The sequence below is a fragment of the Eumetopias jubatus genome, unplaced genomic scaffold, assembly GCF_037043125.1.
Source record: "Eumetopias jubatus isolate StellerSeaLion01/CBP00866 unplaced genomic scaffold, mEumJub1_p1.0 scaffold_7, whole genome shotgun sequence".
Lineage (NCBI taxonomy): Eukaryota > Metazoa > Chordata > Mammalia > Carnivora > Otariidae > Eumetopias > Eumetopias jubatus.
The window spans coordinates 82,905,040-82,929,688 of NW_028274813.1; the positions used below are offsets into that span (position 1 = coordinate 82,905,040).

At 40.2% G+C, this 24,649-nt stretch overlaps 1 protein-coding gene across 1 annotated transcript in view; it reads left to right on the forward strand.

Annotated features, from left to right (window-relative positions):
• The first annotated feature begins 268 nt into the window (after window positions 1–268).
• Window positions 269–24,649, forward strand: part of RAD51 (RAD51 recombinase) — a 30,225-nt gene continuing 5,844 nt past the window's right edge. Inside the window, exons 1-6 of the mRNA XM_028119462.2 lie at window positions 269–706; window positions 5,770–5,872; window positions 8,398–8,535; window positions 16,467–16,584; window positions 18,133–18,224; window positions 22,212–22,306. Coding sequence (XP_027975263.1) covers window positions 5,786–5,872; window positions 8,398–8,535; window positions 16,467–16,584; window positions 18,133–18,224; window positions 22,212–22,306 — 530 coding nt within the window. The 5' untranslated portion in view covers window positions 269–706; window positions 5,770–5,785. The remainder of the gene's footprint in view (window positions 707–5,769; window positions 5,873–8,397; window positions 8,536–16,466; window positions 16,585–18,132; window positions 18,225–22,211; window positions 22,307–24,649) is intronic.

Below are 24,649 nucleotides of genomic sequence, written 5' to 3' on the forward strand. Positions count from 1 at the left end.
AGCTCCCTGCTCCGCGGGAAGTCTGCTTCTCCCTTTCCCACTCCCCTTTCTTGTGTTCCCTCTCTCGGTGTGTCTCGCTGTGTCTCTGTCAAGTAAATTAAGAATCTTAATAAAAAAAAAAAGCTCTCTAGAACCAAGCTTTTCCCCAGAGGGGCTGAGGCGCAGGCGCTGGGCGGTGCATAATGGGAGATGGAGTCTTTGGCCGACCCCACTACCTCTTGGGAGTTGTAGTCCTTGGTCTGGTAAAAGAGAAGGAGGAGGAAACTCCCAAAGTGTGAATTAGTTCTAAGTGGTAAACGGAAAAGGGAACTCCTTAAATATCATGCAAGATCAAGATCCTTGGGCCCATCTCCGGCTCCCCAGCAGCGGGCGGGCGAGCTAGACGGCGGAGCCGGGGAGGGTGGGGAGACGTTACGTTGACGCTAGCGTGACCCTTCCGGAGAATTTGGCGGGATCTCCGAAAGTTGCCGGGCGGGGAGAGCTCTGCCGCTTGAGACTCTGGTCTGAGGAGAGCTGACGCGCCCTGAGGGGCGTAGTTGGGAGCTAAAACTCGCAGGCGTTGTGTGCAGAAAGCCGGAGCAAGGGAGTAGAGAAGTTGGCAGCAAAGGAGGGCGTCTGAAGCCCGTCCGGGGTCGGGCGCGGACCAGACCAGCGGACAGAAGTCGGGGCGCGCAGCCCGCCCGAGTGAGAAGCGCTGTGGACCGAGGTGAGTGTGTGAGGCGTACACCTGGCCTCTTTCTGCGTCCCGGTGCGTCCCCGCATTAACCGGACCGGGCCCGAGGCCCGGCAGCCGGCTTATAGGCCCCTCTGCGCCGAGTGAGAAACCGGAGTTGGCCGGGCGGGGCAGGGGCATGCCTGGGCCCAGCCCACCGTCGGAGCTGGTTATGGCGAAAATTGATGCGGTCCCCAGGCTTCAGAGCTGGGAGGAACCTTAGAAGCCTTCATTTCCAACAACCATTTTATGAGCGGAGGCGAGAAAGCCGAGATCTAGAGAAGTGTAAAGATTTAATGTCACAGCTGTTTGTGTCAGGGCCAGGGTTTCCGGATTTCTGGTCAGTCCTCTTTCCATTACTCCGTGCTTTGCTTACGAAGTACCCGCCTCCAGTTTCCTAAAAGATGTTTTCATTACCAAATGCGGAAGGCCGTGAACGTGATACCTGGGGAATCATCTGTAGTGAGGTGTTTTGGTTTTTTTTTTTTTAACTTCTAAAGTGAAGTGTAATACGCATATAGAAGAATGCACAAATCAAAAGTGTATACAGCTCTGAGTTATTTCAAAGAGAATATATCTGTGTAATCACTGCTCAGGTCAATAAATAGAATGTTGTCAGCACCCCCAAAACTTCCCTTGTTCCCCCTGTAGTAGGTCCCTTTTTCTCCCCAAAGGTAACCACTGTTTTGACTTCTAACACCAGTGACTAAATTTGCCTGTGTTTGAATTTTATCTAAGTGATACTATTTATATTTTTGTGTCTGGTTTCGCCCAACATTCTGTCTGTAGATTCACACATATCTTTGTATATAGTAATAGGTTTTTTTTTTTTTTTTTTGCCCTATCGAATTCCTTATTCTTTCTGCCTATGGTGGACATTTGGGTTGTTTCTAGTTTCTGACTTTTTAAAGGAGAAGGGCTGCTGAGGACATGCCTATGTATATTTTGGTGCACATGGGTATGCTTTTCAGTTGGTTAGTAATACAGTTGAAATTCCTGGGTCATAGCATTTGTCTATATTCAACTTCCACATTTAATGCCAGTTTTCTAAAGTACCAATTTACATTCAAACCAGCAGTGTATGAGTGTTTAGTTGTTTCACATGTTTGCCAACACTTGATATAGTCAGTCTTTTTAATTTTATCTATTTTGGTGGCATATAGTAATACCTCATGGTTTTAATATTCCTGATAATTAGGTTGAGCATTGGTTCATATGTTTTTTTTTTTTAAAGATTTTATTTATTTATTTGAGAGAGAGAGAATGGGAGACAGAGAGCACGAGAGGGAAGAGGGTCAGAGGGAGAAGCAGACTCCCTGCTGAGCAGGGAGTCCGATGTGGGACTCCATCCTGGGACTCCAGGATCATGACCTGAGCCGAAGGCAATCGCTTAACTAACTGAGCCACCCAAGCGCCCGGTTCATATGTTTATTGACCATTGGATATCTTCTATACTGAAGTGCTTGTTTAGATCTCTGTTTTTCTATTGGGTTGTCTTTCTTGCTGATTTGAAGTTTTTTATATATTTTATTTTTTATTTTATTTATTCATTTGACAGAGAGCACAAGTAGGCAGAGTGGCAGGCAGAGGGAGAGGGAGAAACAGACTTCCCACTGAGCAGGGAGCCCGACTCGGAGCTCAATCCCGGGACCCTGGGATCATGACCTGAGCCGAGGGCAGAGGCTTAACCCACTGAGCCACGCCCCTGAAGTTTCTTATATATTTTAATTATCAGCCCTTGGTTGTATATGTGGTAAATATTGTCCCCCAACTATAGTTTTTTTTATTTTCTTAATAGTGTCTTTTGATAGATAGAAGTTCTAAATTTAAATGTAGTCCCAATTTTTCAGTCTTTTCTTTTTTGGTTGTTGCTTTATGTATCCAGTTTAAGAAATCTTTATCCTAAAGTCATGAAGATATTTGCTTATATTCCAAAAGCTTTGTTTTTCCTCTTACATTTAGATCTATAATTGAGTTGGAAATGGATGTTTCTTCTGTGTGTGTGGGGGGGGTGGTTTCTTATTTTGTAAGGCTCGTCCATCAACTCAACACTGTTTATTGAAAAGACCATCCTTTCTCCATTACTCTGCATTTCCATCTTTTTCATAAATTATGAAGGGAGAGGTTTAAATTTAAATTGCATTCAGGTGATTCTGATATTTAGTATTATCACAGGCACATTATGCTAAATCTGCCATCTAAGAGATCTGCATCTGAACTAATCCAGAACAAATGGTCATCTCCAAAGAAGACACAGATGGTAAACAGACACATGAAAAGGTGCTCAACATCACTAATCATCAGGGAAATGCAGACCAAAACCACAATGAGTTATCACCTCCCATCTGTCAGAATGGCTAAAGTTAAAAAGATAAATAAGGGAGCCTGGCTGGTGAGGATGTGGAGATAAAGGAATCCTCGTGAACTGTTGGTGCACTAATTTACATTTAGTGCAGCTGCTATGGAAAACAGTTTGCAGGTTCCTCAAAAAATTAAAAATAGAAATACCATGTGATCCAGTAATTCAACTACAGTGTATTTACCCAAAGAAAACGAAAACACTAACTTGACAAAATATACGCTCCCCAATGCTTATTGCAACATTATTTTTTTAAAAAGATTTTATTTATTTATTTGACAAGAGACACGGCGAGAGAGAAAACACTAGCAGGGGGAGTGGGAGAGGGAGAAGCAGGCTTCCCACTGAGCAGGGAGCCCAGTGCAGGGCTCGATCCCAGGACCCTGGGATCATGACCTGAGCCGAAGGCAGACGCTTAATGACTGAGCCACCCAGGAGCCCCATATTGTAGCATTATTTACAATAGCCATGATATGGAAGCAACCCAAGTGTCCAACCACTCATGAATGGATAAAGGAGATTGTGTGTGTATAAAATGGAATATTACTCAGCCATTAAAAAGAATGAGATCTTCCTGTTTGCAACAATATGGGGGGACCTAGGGGGTACTGTGCTAAGTGAAATACGTCATACAGAGAAAGACAAATACCATATGATTTCATTTATATGTGGAGTGTAAAAAACAAAAATAAATGAACAAACAAAAAGCAGAAATAGACCCATAAATACAGAGAACAAACTGATGGCTCCCAGAGGGAGAAGGAGGGATGGGTGGAATAGGTGAATGTGAGTGAGAGGTACAGGCTTCCAGTTATGGAATGAATAAGTCACAGGAATAAAAGGTACAGCGTAGGGAATATAGTCAGTGGTATTGTAATAATGTTGTATAGTGACAGGTGGTAGCTACACTTGTGAGCATAGCATAACATACAGAGTTGTCAGATCACTATGGTGTACACCTAAAACCAATGTAACATTGTGAATCAACTATACTTAGGAGGGGGGAGGGCGCCTGGGTGGCTCAGTTGGTTAAGCGACTGCCTTCGGCTCAGGCCATGATCCTGGAGTCCCGGGATCGGGTCCCGCATCGGGCTCCCTGCTCAGCAGGGAGTCTGCTTCTCCCTCTGACCCTCCCCCCTCTCATGCTCTCGCTCTCTCTCTCCCTCTCTCTCTCTCTCATTATCTCTCTCAAATAATAAAATCTTTTAAAAAAAAAGAAATAATTTTTAAAAAAAGGGGGAGAACAAATGGTCCTCTTTTGTCAAATTTTGAAGAATGGATATTTCATATGTGTTCTCTTTTGCGTTAAATTTATCCAGATTGTTAAATTGTCCAGATTGTTTTGGTGTGATTTAAATTCATTTATTCCTGTGAACATTAAGACTTGTTCATTTTGGGGGTGCCTGGGTGGTCCAGTTGGTTAATCCTCTGACTCTTGGGGGTGGGGAAAGACATTCATTTTTACTAACACCTTTGAAGATCATTAAAATTTTTTGTTCTCCATTCTTTTCAACCGGAGCAATTTTAACTATCATAATAGCCTGACTAGGTATGGGCCTAATGCTTTATGGGAGATTTCAGACTGAGCAGGGTACTTGAATGTTATTTATTGTGCATTCAGTGAGGTCTGAAATTGATTAAAATGGTGATGTTTAAATTTCATACATCCCCCCCTTTTTTCTTAAAGATTTTATTTATTTATTTGAGAGAGAGAACGCGCATGAGCCAGGGGAAGGGCAAAGAAGGGAGGGCTCAACAGGGAGTTGAGCAGGGAGCCTGATATGGGACTCGATCCCAGGACTCTGGAATCATGACCTGAGCTGAAGGTAGACGCCTAACCGAGCCACCCAGACGCCCTAAATTTCACACATTCCTATTGGAAGAAGAATATGTGACTACAAGCTATGGTCCTTGGCTAAGGTGGGAAGTACTTCTCATCTCAGTCTACTGCCTTAACAGGAGTGGAGGCTTATGGGCAGTCATTCTGTACCTTCATTTCACTCCTCTCCCACCACCCCCAAACCCTACTTGCTGGAAGGAAACAATGAAGTTGAAACAGTGTAGCAGACTCATCAATTTTTTTAAAAGTACTTTTATTTTTATTATTCATTTATTTATTTTAAAGATTTTATTTATTTGAGAGAAAGAGTCAGAGATAATGACAGCACAAGTGGGGAGGAGAGGAAGAAGCAGGCTCCACTTAGGGAGCCCGACTTGGGGCTCGATTCCAGGACCCCAGGATCATGACCTGAGCTGAAGGCAGACGCTTAACCAACTGAGCCACCCAGGCGCCCCTAATTTTTTTTTTTTTTTAATTTTAAGTAGAGTCTTGGAAAGTCTGCATTCATTTACCAAATACTTACCAAACAACTAATATTTAATGTATCGGGGTATACACAAATAAATAAGACTTGGCCCCTACTCTCAAGGAATATGAAGCAGGGGAACTGGGGACATAGTTGGTCTAGTTAAGCTGTGCATCTTTAAGAAGCAGACTAGTCCTGACTCTTCCTAAACTATTTCTGATAGAACTAGCTAGGTGGAAGGGAAAGCTGGTGAGATATGTTTTTTTTTCCTGCAGTAGGAAGGAGAGGTAGGTCAGTGATTAGACCAAAAGACTAACGAGAAATTCTTCAGAGATTTATTTCAAAACAAAGTTTGCAGCTCTGTACTTTTTCTGGCCATCTCTATTTTTCAGTATTGATTGCGGAGTAATGGCTATGCAAATGCAGCTTGAAGCAAATGCAGATACTTCAGTGGAAGAAGAGAGCTTTGGCCCACAACCTATTTCACGATTAGAGGTATGTACTTAGTTAATTTTGGAATTATAATGCTAGATTAGAGTCTCCTACCTCTTGGGAGAAATCATAACCTTTTCATAAACCATTGATTTATTACCTAAGGTCAAACCCAAATTAGAGTTTTCAGAAATGTTATCAAGGATCCTGTAGAAAGGCTTGAGATAATTGCTAAACATATCTGGCCAGATCTCTTGTTTAAGAATTCTACTTTATCATTTTTCTTTCTCAGAGTTGGATTGTCAAAAACTAAGAAGCCCTAGGATCCCATGGTGGAGTCTCTGTGATGTTTATACTATGTATGAAATTACAGTCCAAAGAATTAAGAGTGGCCTGGGACAGCTATGCAGGAAGAGAGAGGAGCATTGTCTCTCCACTGACCCATATCTGTCTGAAGTTACTAGCAAGACAGCTGTCGTGGTCAGGGAGAAGGGCTTGTGGTTTTTTTTGTTTTCTTTTTTTTGAAGATTTTATTTATTTATTTGAGAGAGAGAGAATGGGAGACAGAGAGCACGAGAGGGAAGAGGGTCAGAGGGAGAAGCAGACTCCCTGCTGAGCAGGGAGCCTGATGCGGGACTCAATCCCAGGACTCCAGGATCATGACCTGAGCCGAAGGCAGTCGCTTAACCAACTGAGCCACCCAGGCGCCCGGGCTTGTGGTTACTAAGGTATAAGAGCCAAGCTCCAGTTCAGGACTCTGCACAGGAACATCAAGCACTAGAGCTGGAGCCTTGCACTATTTCTTCCCATTGTACCAAGGCCCCACAGTGTGAACGCAGCTGACATAGGCTGAAAGAAGTAGGAGGGAAAGCAGAGAAAGCCTTCATTCTTCTGTCTCTTTAAAACATATTCCTACGGGGCGCCTGGGTGGCTCAGTTGGTTAAGCGACTGCCTTCGGCTCGGGTCATGATCCTGGAGTCCCGGGATCGAGTCCCACATCGGGCTCCCTGCTCGGCGGGGAGTCTGCTTCTCCCTCTGACCCTCTTCCCTCTCATGCTATCTCTTTCATTCTCTCTCAAATAAATAAATAAATAAAATCTTTAAAAAAAAATAAAATAAAATAAAATAAAAACATATTCCTACTACCCCCAGCTAAGCTTCAGGACTCCAGAAGTTAATTTAAACAGGTTTGTGATAAATATTACAGAGTTCAGCATCACAAATTCTGGTATCATGAGCATCCTTATACCCACACATGCATTTTGCTTATTGCTTAAATATTAATAGTAGAGCTTATTTCTATTGGCAGGTACTGTTCTCTCCCCTCTCAAAAACCCTTTCTAACCCGCAAATACATAAACATTTCACCACTAACTAATATTGTCCCAGCAGTCATAGCTTCAATGGCTAATAAAATCAAAGCTGAATTTGTAATATAGGTAGGAAGAGGTATCTTTGGGTGGTTTATTTTGAGAAATTGGTATATGAGTCCTTGACCAAAAGTAGTTTTCCCCCATTTTCTTTTTTAAGATTTTATTTATTTATTTGAGAGAGAGAGCGAGCATGGGCAGGGGGAGGGGCAGAAGGAGAAGCAGACTCCCCATTGGGCAGGGAGCCTGACACGGGGCTTGATCCCAGGAGGCTGGGATCATGACCTGAGCTGAAGGCAGACGCTTAACTGACTGAGCCTCCCAGGCACCCTGGTTTTCCCCCATTTTTAATGTCAGTTGTTAGAGCTTTTCAGTCATTTTGCTGCCCTCAGCTCTGGGGCAGCCTTATCTGTTTACTCCAGCTTAGATTAAGAAAAAAAAAAAGATTTTTTTTTTTCTTTAATGTGTGCTTGATGTAGAAAACATTGGAAACACCGGTTTAAGGTGGCTTCTTAGGGCCCAGTGTTTCAAAGTTTGTTTTGTTTTGTTTTGTTTTTTTGACAGAGAGAGCATAAGTAGGGGGAGTGGCAGAGGGAGAGGGAAAAGCAGACTCCCCATTCATCAGGGAGCCTGATGCAGGGTTTGATCCCAGGACCCTGGGATCATGATCTGAGCCAAAGGCAGATGCTTAATGACTGAGCCACCCAGGCGCCCCTCAAGGTTCATTTATTTATTTATTTATTTTAGATTTATTTATTTGACAGAGAGAACACAAGTAGAGTGGCAGGCAGATGGAGGGGAAGAAGCAGGCTCTCTGCCGAGCAGGGAGCCGGACTCGGGGCCTGATCCCAAGATCCCAGGATCATGACCTGAGCTGAAGGCAGCTGCTTAACCGACTGAGCCACCCAGGTGCCCCTCAAGGTTCATTTAGAGTCCAGTCATAAAAGGTTGAGAGTTACAGGTTTATTCCAGTGCCTGTGAATTAGTGGTTTGGTCCCAACTCATGATGAGAACATGTACATGGGATTACCAGTTTAAAAGTATTGGTTTTCAAAATGAAAAGGTTGATAATTTGTTATTAAATACCTCATGTGTAGAGAATACTTTTGCATATAATATCACGGTTCTTTAAAACAGCTCTGAAGTGGGTAGGGCAAATATCTACATTAGATGAGAGAACTGAAGCTTACATTTATCCATGGTTTTCTTCACTTGCAGCAATGTGGCATAAATGCCAATGATGTGAAGAAATTGGAAGAAGCTGGATTCCATACTGTGGAGGCTGTTGCCTATGCACCAAAGAAGGAACTAATAAATATTAAGGGGATTAGTGAAGCCAAAGCAGACAAAATTCTGGTAAGTACTGCTTATGTGATGTAGGGAGGCATTAGTGGGAATAGTACAAAAGGATATACAGTGAAAAGTTGCAGTGTTCCTCCTTCATCCCTCATTGTGTCATCGTGTTTCCCTTTACGGAGGTGACTGCACTAGTTAATTATCTTTGAATGTGCCTCCTGGCATAAATTGGGATTGTCTCTCATGGAAATTAGTTTCATGGGGTATGAGTACCGCCAAATTGACAAGTTTGCATTCCCACCAACAGTGAGTGGTATGTACCTTATCTTTCTAGAAATTTTGATCTCGTGCCTTAGAAATACATTCATTAGTATGTAGCCACTAAAAAGTTTCAAAAAATATTCGTTGACATAGGAAAATGTTCCTGATATAAGAAAGCAGGGTAATAAAACACATAAGTATGTACATATATACATGGTTGGTTTCTGTTTTTAAAAATGTATATGTATAGCACATACACAGGATAAATACACTAAAATATTTGTGGTGTTATTTCTGGATGGTAAGAATGTGAGTAATTTTTATTTTTGCCTTGATTTTCTAAAATTTCTTCATTTTGTATAATAAGTTTTACTTCCAAATAGAAAAGTTGTTTTTATTTCTTGTTAGCTAACTAATCATAGGCAAGATTCTCCAATAATGACAAGAGAATGTGATTTCAAATCATGTGCTTAGTTTTTTTTTTTTTTTAACTTTAATGATATAAGTGATTGTACTGGCTTAATAGAAATGAAGTAGTAATCTTGTAATCCCTTATGGCATTTTAACTTTGAAATCTCATCCCTTTCATACATACTCTCATCTGACCTTCGTAACAACACTGAGAAAAATAGGTAGGGCCAGTATTATCTCTGTTTTACAGATAAAGAAACTTAAGGTACAGTGGTTCAAGTATTTACCCAAGGTCATGCAGGCAGTGGCAGAACTAAAACTAGAATCCAGTTATTTTCATCCTATCATATTATGATCTTTTCTCATTTTCCTCCAGTGTCTTACAGCTACTATTAATTTTTCTTTACCGTTCATAATTCTCCATGATTACATTTTATTTTATGCACTTATCCTTTGGTATTTATATAGTTATTATACAGCTGGGTATTTTTTTTTAAAGATTTTATTTATTAGAGCATGAGTGGGCAGGATGGAGGGAGAGCAGGAAGTAGACTTCCCACTGAGCAGGGAGCCCGACTCGAGACTTACTCCCAGGACGCCGCGATCATGACCTAAGCCATAGGCAGATATTTAACTGACTGAGCCACCCAGGTGCCCCTGTAGTTATACATTTGGTTAGCTTTACCCTTGAACTTTTATATAGCGTAAAGTAAATATCTATAAAATTGCATTTTCATATTTTATGTTGATTACTATTATAGTTTCACAGAAATTTTTCTCTGAAAAGATTTTCAAAGCCTAAAGAATATTCCAAAAAGACTGCATCCTCTGTTATTGGTTAGCTACAGTGTATATACTGCCATGTAACTTAGTCAGATGAACAATATCTGAGATTTGTGAGTACTTACTATTTCCTATATTAATACATGCACAACCTGATGAGTTCTGTTTCATTGGGTATTATATTGAGAGCTTTGAATTTTTAAGCACTGGCAGGGATTTTACTTCATTTATTTAGACCACTTTATAATAGTAACTCAGGGCTGAAAAGTAATTTTTTTTTTAAAGATTTATTTATTTTTAGAGAAGAGAGAAAGAGCATGACCAGGAGGGGCAGAGGGAAAGGGAGTGAGAATTCCAAGCAGACTCCGACATGGGCTTGATCTCACGACTCTGAGATCATGACCTGAGTAAGCCAAAACCAAGAGTCAAATGCTTAACCAACTGTGCCACCTAGGCGTCCCCAAAGTTTTCATTCTTAATTTAAGTCCTTAGAGGAAAGATGTTGCTATCCATGGAAGTATGAAGTTATCTTTTTTTTTTTTTTAAGATTTATTTATTTATCTGAACATGGACCCTGGTGCAGGGCTCAGTTCTCACAATCCTGAGATCATGACCTGAGCTTAAACCAAGAGTTGTGTGTTTAACCAACTGTGCTACCCAGGTGCCTCTGAAGTTGTCATTTATTGTATTATTCAGATATGTTTAAGTGGTGACTTAATTGGGAATGACAGTTCTGAGCCCCTGATACCTCATCGAAAGAGTATGTGTGATACTATGCCAGTAGATGTCCCTAAAGTCTATTGGTTGTTTTCTTTCTGGGCATTAATATTTGTGACAGAACAAATCCTGACAGGATCTTTGCTTATGCCTTGTCAGACCTTAGTTTTAGAAATCAAATCAGGGCTCCTGGGTGGCTCAGATGGTTAAGTGTCTGCCTTCAGCTCAGGTCATCATCCCAGGGTCCTGGGATCGAGTCCCGCATCGGGCTCCCTGCTCCTTCAGAGCCTGCTTCTCCCTCTGCCTCTCTCTCTCTCTCTCTCTCTCTCTCTCTCTCTCTCTCTCTCTCTCTCTCTGTCTCTCATGAATAAATAAAATCTTAAAAAAAAATCAAATCAGTGTCCTGCTTTTATGAAAACACAAATAAAAACCTTTAATAAAGCAAAATGAGATGTGCAAAATGATACAGAGCTAGGTCTATTTTTCTTTCCTCTTTGATTTTAGACATATTGTAAATTTCTAGTAGATAAAGATTGATGATGTTATTTGCTTTTAAAGGTTAAAGAAGATTTCTTCAGTCTGGCACCTGGGTGGCTCAGTTGTTAAGCATCTGCCTTCAGCTCAGGTCATGATCCCAGGGTCCTGGGGTCGAGTCCCACATGGGGCTCCCTGCTTGGCAGGAAGCCCGCTTCTCCGTCTCCCACTCCCCCTGCTTGTGTTCCTGCTCTCACTGTCTCTCTCTCTCTGTCAAATAAATAAATGAAATTTTTTTTTTTTAGATTTTATTTATTTATTTGACAGAGACACAGTGAGAGAGGGAGCACAAGCAGGGGCAGAGAGAGAGGGAGAAGAAGGCCTCCCGCAGAGCAGGGAGCCCGATGTAGGGCTCGATCCCAGGACCCTGGGATCATGACCCGAGCCGAAGGCAGATGCTCAACGACTGAGCCACCCAGGCACCCCAATAAAAATCTTAAAAAAAAAAAAAGATTTCTTCAGTCACTAGAGCTATTCCCCCAAAGTCTTTGAGATTTTCTTCTTTTTTTTTTCTTTTCTTTTTTTTAAGATTTTTTTATTTTAGAGAGAGCGTGAACGGGAAGGGCAAAGGGAGAAGGAAAGAGAATCTGGAGCAGAAAACTCCATGCTGAGCACAGAGCCCCAGGTGGGGCTTGATCTCACGACCCTGAGATCACAACATGAGCCAAAACCAAAAGTCGAACACTCAACTGACTGTGCCACCCAAGCGCTCCTGAAATTGAGATTTTCAAAAAGAATATCCACTGTTACAGTGGAGAAAGGAAAATAAAATCCATTTGTAGTATGTAAATCAAAGTGGTTAAGAAAGATTTTATGAACGATTTCATTCAGAAGGTTACAGATTTTTATGTGATCTTTTCCACATTTTCAAAGTTTAATTTTAATTGGCTTTTGTTGAACTGTGTTTTCTTGGTGTACTGTAAGCACTGACAGATTCAGCACCGTTATTTTTTGTAATATTTTTCATTTTTTAAGATTTATTTATTAGAGGACATGCGTGCACTTGTGTGTGCAGTGGGAGGAGGGGCAGAAGGAGAGAGAATCCCAAGCCGACTCCCTGCTGAGTGCAGAGCCCCAAACAGGCTCCATCTCACAACCCTGAGATCATGACCTGAGCTGAAATCAAGAGTCGGTCGCTTAACCAACTGAACCACCCAGGTGCCCCATAATACTTTCCTTCTATTCACCATTCTATGTCTTATGTCCAAGATCTGGTAGTTGCTGGCTATTGAAAACTATAGATTTAAGACTTCACCTAGCACAGATGAAAGTAACGCATTACATTAAGTGTGAGAATAAAGTTCTCCCAGATTAGGCAGTTGCATGGTTTTTACTTCACATTTCACTTGGTTATAATATTTTGTTCGTGTAAGGGCTCATCTTCTAGAAAATTTAGGAGTTAAAAATGACAAACAGGAAAAGCATCTATGTTTTTTTCTTTTTTTTTTTTAAGATTTTATTTATTTATTTGAGACAGAATGAGAGAGAGAGAGAGAGAGTACATGAGAGGGGGGAGGGTCAGAGGGAGAAGCAGACTCTCCGCTGAGCAGGGAGCCCGATGCGGGACTCGATCCAGGGACTCCAGGATCATGACCTGAGCCGAAGGCAGTCGCTTAACCAACTGAGCCACCCAGGCGCCCTATGTTTTTTTCTTAGCAGTTTGTTATTAAAATTTCTTAACTTACTGGGCGCCTGGGTGGCTCAGATGGTTAAGCATCTGCCTTCAGCTCAGGTCATGATCCCAGGGTCCTGGGATCGAGTCCCGCATCGGGCTCCCTGCTCCTTGGGAGCCTGCTTCTCCCTCTGCCTCTCTCTCTCTCTCTCTGTCTCTCATGAATAAATAAATAAAAAGTTTAAAAAAAATAAAAAATAAAATTTCTTAAGTTACTGTAATGCTGAAAGAATTTTACAGTGAAAACTCATGCACCCACCACCTAGACTCTACCATTAACATTTTAATATATTTGACTTACCACCTGTCTATTCATCTCTATCCAACAATCAGTCCATCTTGGATTTTTTTTATACTTTTCAAAGAAAGTTGAAGATGTCAATACATTTCCCCCTAAATATTTCAGCATACATTAATTAGGGTTCAGTAGTGGTTTATAGTCTCACTCATGCCCTTGCTTTGGTATTTGTATTTTCTATTTTTCATTAATCTTCATTTTTCCTGAAGATTAGTAGAAGTTATATAGGAAGAGAGATCATAGAAAAAAAGAAGGGAAGAAATTCTCAGATATAATAGAAAATTTGCCAGAGCTAAAGGGAAGCAGAAATCTCACATAGTAAGAACTCATTGAGTGTCAAAGACCCACAGCTAGACACATGAGTGTGAAATTTCAGTTTATCAGTCATAAAGAAGATTCTGAAAGAATTCAGAGGAAAACAATTCTAAAGGAACAAAAATCAGAAAGACTACCTTTTTTTTAAGATTTTATTTTTTTAAGTAATCTCTACACCCATTGTGGGGCTTGAACTCAACCCTAAGATCAAGAGTTCCATGCTCCACCAACTGAGCTTGCCAGAAATCTGACTGGTAGAAACTAGTAGAACAATGCCTTCAAAGTTCTGAGGGAAAATAATTTTTTTTTTTTTTAGATTTAATTCATTTGAGAGAGTGTACAAGCGGGTAAGCGGGTGGAGGTGCAGAGGGACAAGAAGACTCCCCGCCGAGCGTGGAGCCAAACGTGGGCCCCAATCCCAGGACCCCAAGATTGTGACCCAAGCTGAAGTCAGATGCTTAACCGACTGAGCCACCCAGGCACCCCTAAGGGAAAATAATTTTAAACCTAGAATTCTGTTCCAGCAATTTTATTAACCAAGTACTTGGGCAGAATAAAACATTTTCAGAAATAAAAGAACTCAGAATATTTTTCTCTTATCCACTTTCTTAGGAAGTTACTTGAGGATATACTTCAACAAAATGAGGGTGGAAAACAAAAGATCTAGGTTAGAATCCAACTCAAGTACTCAGTGAAGGAGGGTTGGGGACAGTAGTTAACCTAGAGAGCAAACAGCCCAGTTTGGAGAAGAGAAGGAACTTCAGGTAGAAGGGTTTCAGTAGAATACATGGTAAGAATGAGAGGTTGGTAAATTTGAGAAATGATAAAGTCAGAAAACACTGGAGAAAGACATGACTCAGATATAAAAGCAAGGTAAAATGGACCATGATTTTAAAACTGGTGGCGTATAAAAAAAATGATTTGAATTTCACAGCAGAAACCTATGAGGGACATTGAGTTGTTAACATTGGAATTTTAGTGAAAGAATTGTACTTCTAGAACACTGTTTGGTGTTGCAATGAATTAATTTACAAAGCTGTAACATAAATGTAATGAGTTTTCAAGTGAGATAGTATTAGAGAAGTTTAGAGAATAATTTAAAGCTACTACTCACCTATTCATTGATTTTCTTTTTTCTTTGTGTAAAGTTTTTACCTTTTTTTTTAAGATTTATTTATTTATTTATTTGACAGAGACACAATGAGAGCGTGAATACAAGCAGGGGGAGTGGGAGAGGGAGAAGCAGGCTTCCCACAGAGCAGGGAGCCCGATGCGGGGCTCAATCCCAGGACCCTGGGATCATGACCTGAGCCGAAGGCAGACGCTTAACCAACTGAGCCACCCAGGCACCCTGTGGAGTTTTTAAATGATAAGTTTAATCTCTGCTTGCTATGGATGTATTCAGATTTTTCTTTTCTTCTTCTTTTTTTTTTTTTTTATAGTCAGACTCCGTTTATTTTACCGAATTTAGATTCAGGTTCAACTAGGGATGCCTCGGTGATTCAGTTGGTTAAGAGTCCTGGGATCGAGTCCTGTATTGGCGGGGGGGGGGGGGGTCCTTGCTCAGCGGGGAGCCTGCTTCTCCCTCTGCCTGCCGCTCCCCTGGCTTGTGCTTGCTCGCTTGCTCACGCTCTCTCTCTCTCTCTCTCTCTCTCACAAATAAAATCTTATAGATTTAGGTTCAACTAATGATTTGTGCTTTGACTTGGATGATTTTGATGAGTTTTGGATTATTGAGTTTTAATAGTTTGTATCTTTCTAGGAATTTGCTTATTTCATTGAAGTTATCTAATTTGGCATAGAATTCTGTTTTTGTAAGGTTGATAGTAATGTCCTTTTATTCCTGATTTGTGATTTGAGTCTTTTTTTCCTTGATCTAGCTAAAGGTTTATCAATTTTGCTTGATTTTTAAAGAACCAACTCCTGGTTTCTTGATTTTTCTCTAGTTCTAGTCTCTATGTTATTAGTTTCTACTCTAATCTTCCTTCCTTCCTTCTGCTTAGTTTGTTTAGTGTGCTTTCTCTAGTATCTTTTATTTATTTTAGAAAGAAAGCACGTGAGCATGAGCAGGAGGTGCAGAAGGAGAGGGAGAAAGAATCTCAGGCAGACTCCATGCTGAGCACGGAGTTTGAAGCAGGGCTCAGTCCCAGTACCTTGAGATCATGACCTGAGCTGAAAACCAAGGGTTGGATGCTTAACCAACTGCACCATCCAGGCGCTCCTGAATGCACTTATTTTAAATTTTGGAATTAATTGATTATTGAAAACTTATCAATGACTGAAAAATAGGATATAAATGTTTTCAACCTTGACAGTGTAAAAGAAAAGGTACAGCTGACAGAGATGGGGAAGGTAGACATGGAGGGAAAAGTGATTAAAGGACAGATGTCCTCATTTAACAGAGTAGGAAGTTAAGAGAGTCTGGTTGATGGAACAGGAAATGAGAATTTAAATATTTTGTTAGACTTCATACTGTATCGTCACATTTGTCATGAGTCGGGCGAAGTACATATGTGTGGGTCTATAATAGGTTTTTTTAATTATGTGGATGTATTACTTGAATTAACAATTAAAAAATTAATTTTCATGGAGTCTCTAAATTAGCTTATCCTTTAGTTGCCAGAGAGAGAAAATAATCCTAGAACTAAAACTATTAGTATATTGATGACTTTTTATTTATTATTTTTTTAAGATTTTATTTATTTGTCAGAGAGAGTGAGCACAAGCAGGGGGAGTGACAGGCAGAGGAAGAAGCAGGTTCCCTGCTGAGCAAGGAGCCCGATGCAGGACTCGATCCAAGGACCCTGGGATTATAACCTGAGCCGAAAGCAGACGTAAGGCAGACGTTTAACTGAGCCACCCCGGAGTTCCTTTTGATGACTTTTTAAAGAGAAAGCACTCTGGAAATTTTGTTACAATTTGTCTCTTCCCACAGTATGTCTGATTCTTGTTTTACTAATAATCATATTTTGTTGATTTGACATTTCTTATTTTTCCCAGACGGAGGCAGCTAAATTAGTTCCAATGGGTTTCACTACTGCAACTGAGTTCCACCAAAGGCGGTCAGAGATCATACAGATTACTACTGGCTCAAAAGAACTTGACAAACTACTTCAAGGTATAGTAATCCCTTATCCTCGTCTGTAAACTGCAGTTAGCAAAGCATCCAGGTCACAGAACAAAACTAAAGTATTTGGGTAGAATTTATCTGTTAGATACAATTAAGAGATAAGAGAACTGTCCACATTGAAGAAGTAAGACTGCTGCCGGGAGGACCTTACTTATGCTAAAATTATCTGCCAATGAAATAATTGAATTTCTGTTTAATACTGCATTCAGAGAGAGAGTAAGCATCCTCTGCTTACTTTAACACAAAGTTGAAAATCTGATAACTAAAACACTCCATGTTTGAATACTGTGTTATAGTATCAATGCATGGTAGTGCACAGTAGTTCACACTAAACTTTTGGACTTTATGGAAACCTGTAAAGTTTTTGAACTTTTGAAAACATTGCTGTCCTAAATTATCGCAAGGTTAGATTTTTTTCTTGTTTCCCCAAATATTTAATCATTTAAGTTTTATTTAGGGTGCAAAATAGTATGCATTCAGGAATATGTGCAAATTAGTTAATATCTCCATGCTTCAGTTTTATTGTCTTCATGGTGAGGATAAAAAGACTTCCTACCTTATAGGTTATTGGAATTAAATGAAATGGTACATATATTTGCATAGCACGAAGCCAGGTACACAAGAAACATTTAGTAAATGTTAGATGATATCTCTAATTTTTACATTTACTGCTTATTGACTTGTGATGGTTTAGTTCTATATCTTGATTGTGGTGGTAGTTACATGAAGCCACAGATGTGATAAAATTGCATAGAACTATACACATGTACACAAATGAGATGAGTGCATTTATAACTAGAGAAATCTCAACAAACTCTGTGGGCTGTCTCGCTGACAGTTTTCTGATACTGATACTGTGGTTACATAAGATGTTAACACTGGGGGAGGCTGACTGAAGAATTCTTGGGACCAGGGTGCCTGGGTGGCTCATTCGGTTAAGCGTCTGCCTTTGGCTCAGGTCGTGATCCTGGGGTCCTGGGATCGAGCCCCACATCAGGCTCCCTGCTCCGTGGGGAGCCTGCTTCTCTCTCTCCTGCCTGCCGCTCCCCCTGCTTGTGCTCGCTCTATCTCTCTCTCTCTCTCTCTCTCTCTCTCTCTCTGTCAAATAAATAAATAAAATCTTTTGCCAGAGAGAGGGGGAAAGAGAGCGAGCACAAGCAGAGGGACAGGCAGGCAGAGGGAGAAGCAGGCTTCCCACTGAGCAAGGAGCCTGATGTGGGACGTGATCCCAGGACCTTGGGATCATGACCTGAGCCAAAGGCAGGTGCTTAACCGACTGAGCCCACCAGGCATCCCTAAATAAATAAAATCTTAAAAAAAAAAAAAATTCATGGAACCTCCCTATACATTTCTTTGTGATTTTCTGTAAATCTAGAATTATTTCAAAATAAAAAAGTATTTTAAAAGCTGTTCTTGTTGAAAATTGAATTTCCAAATTATGTATACATCTTTCTGATGAGTTCCAAGGACATTTCTATGATTATTGTTTCTAAACATTTGTATTTTACTAAGAGGTGTTTCTTACTGCTCTTTTAGGAGGAATTGAAACAGGGTCCATCACAGAGATGTTTGGAGAATTCCGAACTGGGAAGACTCAAATCTGTCATACGCTGGCTGTAACATGCCAGGTAAGCTTTTGGGCTCTAACCAAATCAGCAAAAATTAGTTGATTGCTATTTGCAAGCATCTTTTGGGATGGACATTAAGGGCACTTTATCCCTAAGACTGCAGAATTATTCCACGTCCTAGAAACTTTAACGCCATTGTTTTCAGATTATTTCATCGTTTCAGATGTTTTCTTACCATCCACTATGCCTCCCCTGTTTTCACCTGCCCTCTTCAGTAATCTAGATTTTATGATTTCACCATTAAAGTCATTCTTCAGATATATATTCCCCACCTAAAGAGATGTAAGTCTTAGATGAACCCTTCTAAGAGGCTTCTCTGAGAACTGTCTTTTTTTTTTTTTTTTTTTTTTTTTTTTGAGAGAGAGCAAGAGTGAGCAAGAGAGCATGACTTGGTTGGGGGGAGAAGCAGACTCCCTGCTGAGCAGGGAGGCTGATGCCAGACTGGATCCAAGGACTCCGAGATCATGACCTGAGCCAAAGGCAGACGCTTACCCAACTGAGCTATCTAGGCTCCCCATGAGAACTGTCTTCTTAGTGCCTATTCCTTAATAGCTGATCATACTGGAGAAAAATCATACCATAAAGCTGATTGTCTTTAAATTCAAGCTGACAGACATCAGATTAACATCCAATACTGCTTAGCAGACCTACTAAATTTGTTGAGGCATTCTTTTTCCCATTCAGTAAGACAGTTCTCATGCTTTGTTCTTTCTTCTCAAACCTTCATGCTCCTGTTGAACCCTCACTCAGCCAATGACCAACCTGTTCTTCACATCAAATTTATAAATCCACCTACAATTATACCCATCTTTTCTTATCTTGGGCTACAATGGAAAAAGTGTCTTTTCTTTTCAAAACCCCATGCTATCAGTGTGATCTGGTTTACCTCTGACCACCTTCTCAAGGACTCTACTCCTCCATTTTCTGCTTTACCTCTGTATTAAGTATCTCTTCCAAAACTTTTTTTATTTTTTTATTTTTTAAAGATTTTATTTATTTATTTGAGAGAGAGAGAATGAGAGATAGAGAGCATGAAAGGGAAGAGGGTCAGAGGGAGAAGCCGACTCCCTGCTGAGCAGGGAGCCTGATGTGGGACTCAATCCCGGGACTCCAGAATCATGACCTGAGCCGAAGGCAGTTGCTCAACCAACTGAGCCACCCAGGCACCCCCCAAAACTTTTTTTACTTATAGTCTCATTCATAGGAGGATTTGGAAACAGACACAGTAAATTAATGTCTAAGATCATGTTTTATTGAAATAATAGATTAGTGGGTGGCTCAGTAGGTTAAGTGTCCGACTCTTGATTTTGGCTCAGGTCATGATTTCAGGGTCATGAGATCAAGCCCTGCGCTGTGCATGAAGCCTGCTTGAGATTCTCTCTCTCCCTCCACCCTTACCCCCCCCCAAAAAAAGAAGAGGCGCCTGGATGTCTCAAAGGGTTAAGCATCTGCCTTTGGCTCAGATCATGATCTCCAGGTCCTGGGATTGAGCCCCATGTTGGGTTCCCAGCTCAGCGGGGAGTCTGTTTCTCCCTCTCCCTCTGCCTTTCCCCCTGCTTGTGCTTTCTCTGCCTCTTTTGCTCTCTCTCTCAAATGAATAAATGAAATCTTTTTTAAAAAAGAAAAAGGATGCTAATTCATTAATTACAGAAAGGATTACATTTCACCAGCCTAAGAGCTAGAACTAGAGGTATAGAGAGGCTGTTACATTACGGCTTAATAAACATTATCTGCTCTCATTTGTTCAGATTTTCTTAACTTAATGAAGTGAAACTCTATTACATTAGATCTCTATCTAATAATGAAGTTACATAAAGTTGAGAGCCACAGATCACAAAAATGAACAGACCATGTTTCTTTAAAGTACTAGACTAATTTTAAAATTCAGAGAAGACAATTTTTCATACATACCAATTTTAAATGCATATACCCTTTGACAGAAAATGTGGCTTACACAACTATTCACATATAGTCAAGGATAAATGTACAAAGAATTTGCACCACAGCATTATAAAATGGTGAGAGTTCAAAACAACCTACATCACTGTAAAATAGGAAGAAGAGTTAAATTATGGTACTATAAAAATAGCTAACTTGGTGGTGGTGTTCCAGTCCAGTAGTACAAGATGACTGCAATGACACTGGAGGGCAAGATGGAGGAGACAGAATGGGCTGGAGTGCAGAGTATGCGGTCCATCCCCTACACTGGGACCTTTTCCACTTTTCTGTCAGTCTTCCTACCCATACCCAGTCAACTATGGTCTCCCTTCTGCCCACAGAGTTCTTTGTAGCTGGAAAAGAGCTTCCTCTCTTGCTAGCACTAAAGATGACAGAAAGTGAGAGAAGTGGGGCTCCTCATTCATCTTAATTCTTTAATTTTTAGCCCCTTGAGTGTCAAGATTTTCTCCTCCCCCAAAAAACTAAGCATTTGCTGTCCTCTTAGCCAGTGATTTCAAACCTTTCCTTTGTCAAGACCCTCTTTTGTTGTATACATATCCTTTGCTCCTTCCATGGATTCTTAGGATTTAAAAGATTTATCTGCCAACTTTTGAAATGATAACAGTCATTTTTCCTTTTCCGAATTAACAAAGCCTCTGTAACTGAGCTAAGGTGAGTGCCTTAGAGGTGGAGGATATCATCAGTTCTCAAAGTGCTTTCTGTATGTCAGGCACTGTCTTAACACTTTGTGAGTTACTTAATCTTCAGAACAATCCCATGAGGTGGGTTTTATCTACCTTTTAAGGAAAAGGAAACTGGGATTAATATTCTCAAGGCAACATAGTAATGGCAGAACCACATATGAAGAGTGTTGTATGAAAATGCAAGGGGCGCCTGGGTGGCTCGGTTGGGCGACTGCCTTCGGCTCAGGTCATGATCTCGGTGTCCTGGGATCGAGCCCCGCATCGGGCTCCCTGCTTGGCGGGAAGCCTGCTTCTCCTCTTCCCACTCCCCCTGTTTGTGTTCCCTCTCTCGCTGTCTCTCTCTCTGTCAAATAAATCTTTAAAAGAAAAAATGCATAGGTGATGATGATCTGGAAGATTACTTCTGGAAGATGGGAGTGATGAAGAGCTTTCAATTTTTACTCATTTCTATATTGTGTGAATTTTTAATACAAGGATATGGTACTTGCATGATTTTTAAAAATATTTTCTCAGAAATAGGAAAAGAAATAAAATCTGATGCTTCTTGGCCCTTACTGTGAAATGTCCTAAAGGATTTTCCTCAGAATTTAAAGGTGAATTATTGCTCCAAAGTAGATTGCTAGGGTGGAAACTGCCCTTTAGCATCATTCACGTAAAATTTGTAGAACTCAAAAGGTGTCTGGCATAGGATGGGTAACCTAAAACCAAGAATTCCCTAAGTCGCTCATAAGACAATATTGATGGCATTCCTCCCTTTTCTTTTTTTTTTTAACTCTATTTTGCTTTTTCTCCTTTTATTTTTAACATCTGTAGATACTATTGGAATAAACACCTTTTTTCTTCTCTCTCAGTCATACTTTAAACTTACGAAGAATGCTCCTAGGGCATTGCCAAGCCCCTTTAGGGACCTGCAGAAGCAAACTGCTTAATAAAGTGAAGTGTAAGTGTGGTCTGGATGTGACGAAATTAATTGGGTATTGGATCAGGGTCTCTAACTTATTAAAGCTAGGGTAGTAAATGATGTTTCCAAAGGTTTGTACTCTTGAGAGAATTGTTCGATCTTGTGTTGGTATTCAGTCATAGAATTTTATCACCTACTTTGGACTGTATTTCCAAGCAGTCCAACTCTGGCAAGAGTCTGGCTTTGTATGCTGTGGAACACCAGGAGTTTCATATCTACTACTAGCTGTATTTCTATCAGAAGGGAATGCCTCCTCCTCTCTACTTCTCATTGACTCTTTAAAATGTTTTTTCCCTTTGCTTTATTGGGGGTGGGTGGGGAAGTTGATTAGTTACATCAGAAATACAGTGTTAATTTCCACACTGTTCTTTTTGTTCTGTCTAGCTTCCCATTGACCGAGGTGGAGGAGAAGGAAAGGCCATGTACATTGACACTGAGGGTACCTTTAGGCCAGAACGGCTGCTAGCAGTGGCTGAGAGGTAGGTTACTGAATTAGATGAGAGAAATCTTTTTTTTTAATATTTTATTTATTTGAGAGAGCAAGAGCTGGGGGGACAGAGAGAGAGGGAGAAGCAGGCTCCCCACTGAGCAGGGAGCCAGACACAGAGCTCAATCCCAGGACCCCAGGATCATGACCTGAGCCGAAGGCAGACGCTTAACTGACTGAGCCACCCAAGCGCCCCTAAGATGAGAGAAATCTGGCTGCACCTGTCACTGTAGTGATTGCCAGGGTTCGTATGTCTGAAGAGTGTTTCTTCTCTTACTGGTCTGAATCCCAAAGTTATATGTGTAGTTCAGAAGAATGACCTTCCTTAGAAAAAAAGTACTTTTTTTTTTTTTTAAGATTTTATGTATTTATTTGACAGAGACAGCGAGAGAGGGAACACAAGCAGGGGAAGTAGGAGAAGAAGAAGCAGGCTTCCCGCTGAGCAGGGAGCTCGATGCGGGGCTCGATCCCAGGACTCTGGGATCATGACCTGAGCCAAAGGCAGACGCTTAATGACTGGGCCACCCAGGTGCCCCAAAAAAGCACTCTTTAAAATCTATGAGTTATTGTCAGACTGGATAAAAAACTATATCCAACTATATGCTGTTGTCTAGAGAAACACTGTAGATTGAGAGACACAAATAGGTCGAAAGAAAAAATAATGGGAAAAGATACTGCATCCAAACAGTAACCATAAGAGAATTGGCTATTCTACTATCAGACAGTATAGACTTTAAGACAAAAAGAAAATACATTACTAGAGATAAAGAGGAACATTTTATAATTAAAAAGTCAGTTCATTGGGAAAATAGAACAATTACAAACATATCCATACCTTAATAATAGGCTCCAAAATATGTGAAACAAAAACTGACTTAATTGAAAAGCAAAATAAGCAATTTAACCATAATGACTGGGGACTATGTCTCACTTCAAAAAACATATAGCTACTGTACCTAATGGTGGAAGTCTGAATGCTTTCTCCTTAAGATCGCAAACAATATAAGATGTCCACTCTCACCATTTACATTCCATTGAAGGTGGAATATACTGAATGTACCAGAGGTCCTAGTCAATGCAATCAGGTGAGAAAATAAAATCAAAGGCATCCAGATTGGAATGGAAGATGTAGAACTATCTTTATTCACCGATGAAATGATCCTGTATGTAGAAAATCCTAAGGAATCTGCATATACACAAAACTACTAGAACTAAGTTGAGCAAGGTTGTAGGATACATTGTCACTATGCAAAAATCCATTGTGTTTCCATATATAAGCAGTGAACAATTGAAAAATTAAGAAAACAATTCTGTCATTCACAGCACTGAATTCCATTCACTGTCAAAATGATCAAAAATCAAAATAGAAATAAATTTAACAGAAGACTACAAAACATTGCTGAAAGAAATTGAAGATCTACATAGAGAAACAGTCCATATTCATGGATTGGAAGACACAAATTTATTAAAGTTATAATTTTCCCTCAAACTGATCTAGAAATTCAGCACAATCCCTACTGTAATTTCAGGAAGCATTTGGGCAGAAATCAACAAGCTGATTATAAAATTTATATGGAAATGTGTAGGACCCAGAATAGCCAAAACATTCTGGGGTAGTGGGAGAGAACAAAATTGTAGGTCTTGGTCTTCTTAATTTTAAAACTTACTGTAAAGCAACAATAAGACAGTGTGGTGCTAGAATGGGACAGACATGTGGATCAGTGGAACAGAATTAAGAATTTAGAAGTGAACTCTTTCATTTATAGTCACTTGATTTTTGACAAAGATGCCAAGGCAATTTAATGGTTCTTCAATAGTTGTCTTTTCAATAAATGGTGCTAATGAAGTTGAATATCAACATGCAAAAAGATAAATTTAGACCCTTACACTATACATAAAATTAACAAAAATGGATAATAGTGTGGTGAATCCTCAAAAAATTAAACATAGAATTATAGTATAATTCAGCAGTTCCACTTTTGAGTATATAAAGAATTGAAACAGGGACCCAGATACTTGTACACTGGTGTTCATAATAGCACTAGTCACAGTAGTCAAAGGTGGAAACACCTGGCTTATTCATCACTGGATGAATGGATAAACAAAATGTCATATAAAATGGAATATTAATCTTGAAGGAAATTCTCACACATGCTACAACATGGATGAATCTTAAAAACATGCTAAGTGAAATAAGCCAGTTACAAAAGGACAAAGATGGTAATGATTCCTCTTATACGAAGTACCTGAAGTAGTCAATTTCATAAAGACAAAGTAGAACAGTGGTCCCTAGGGGCAGGGAGTGAGGAGAATTGGGGGTTATTTTTTGAGTGAT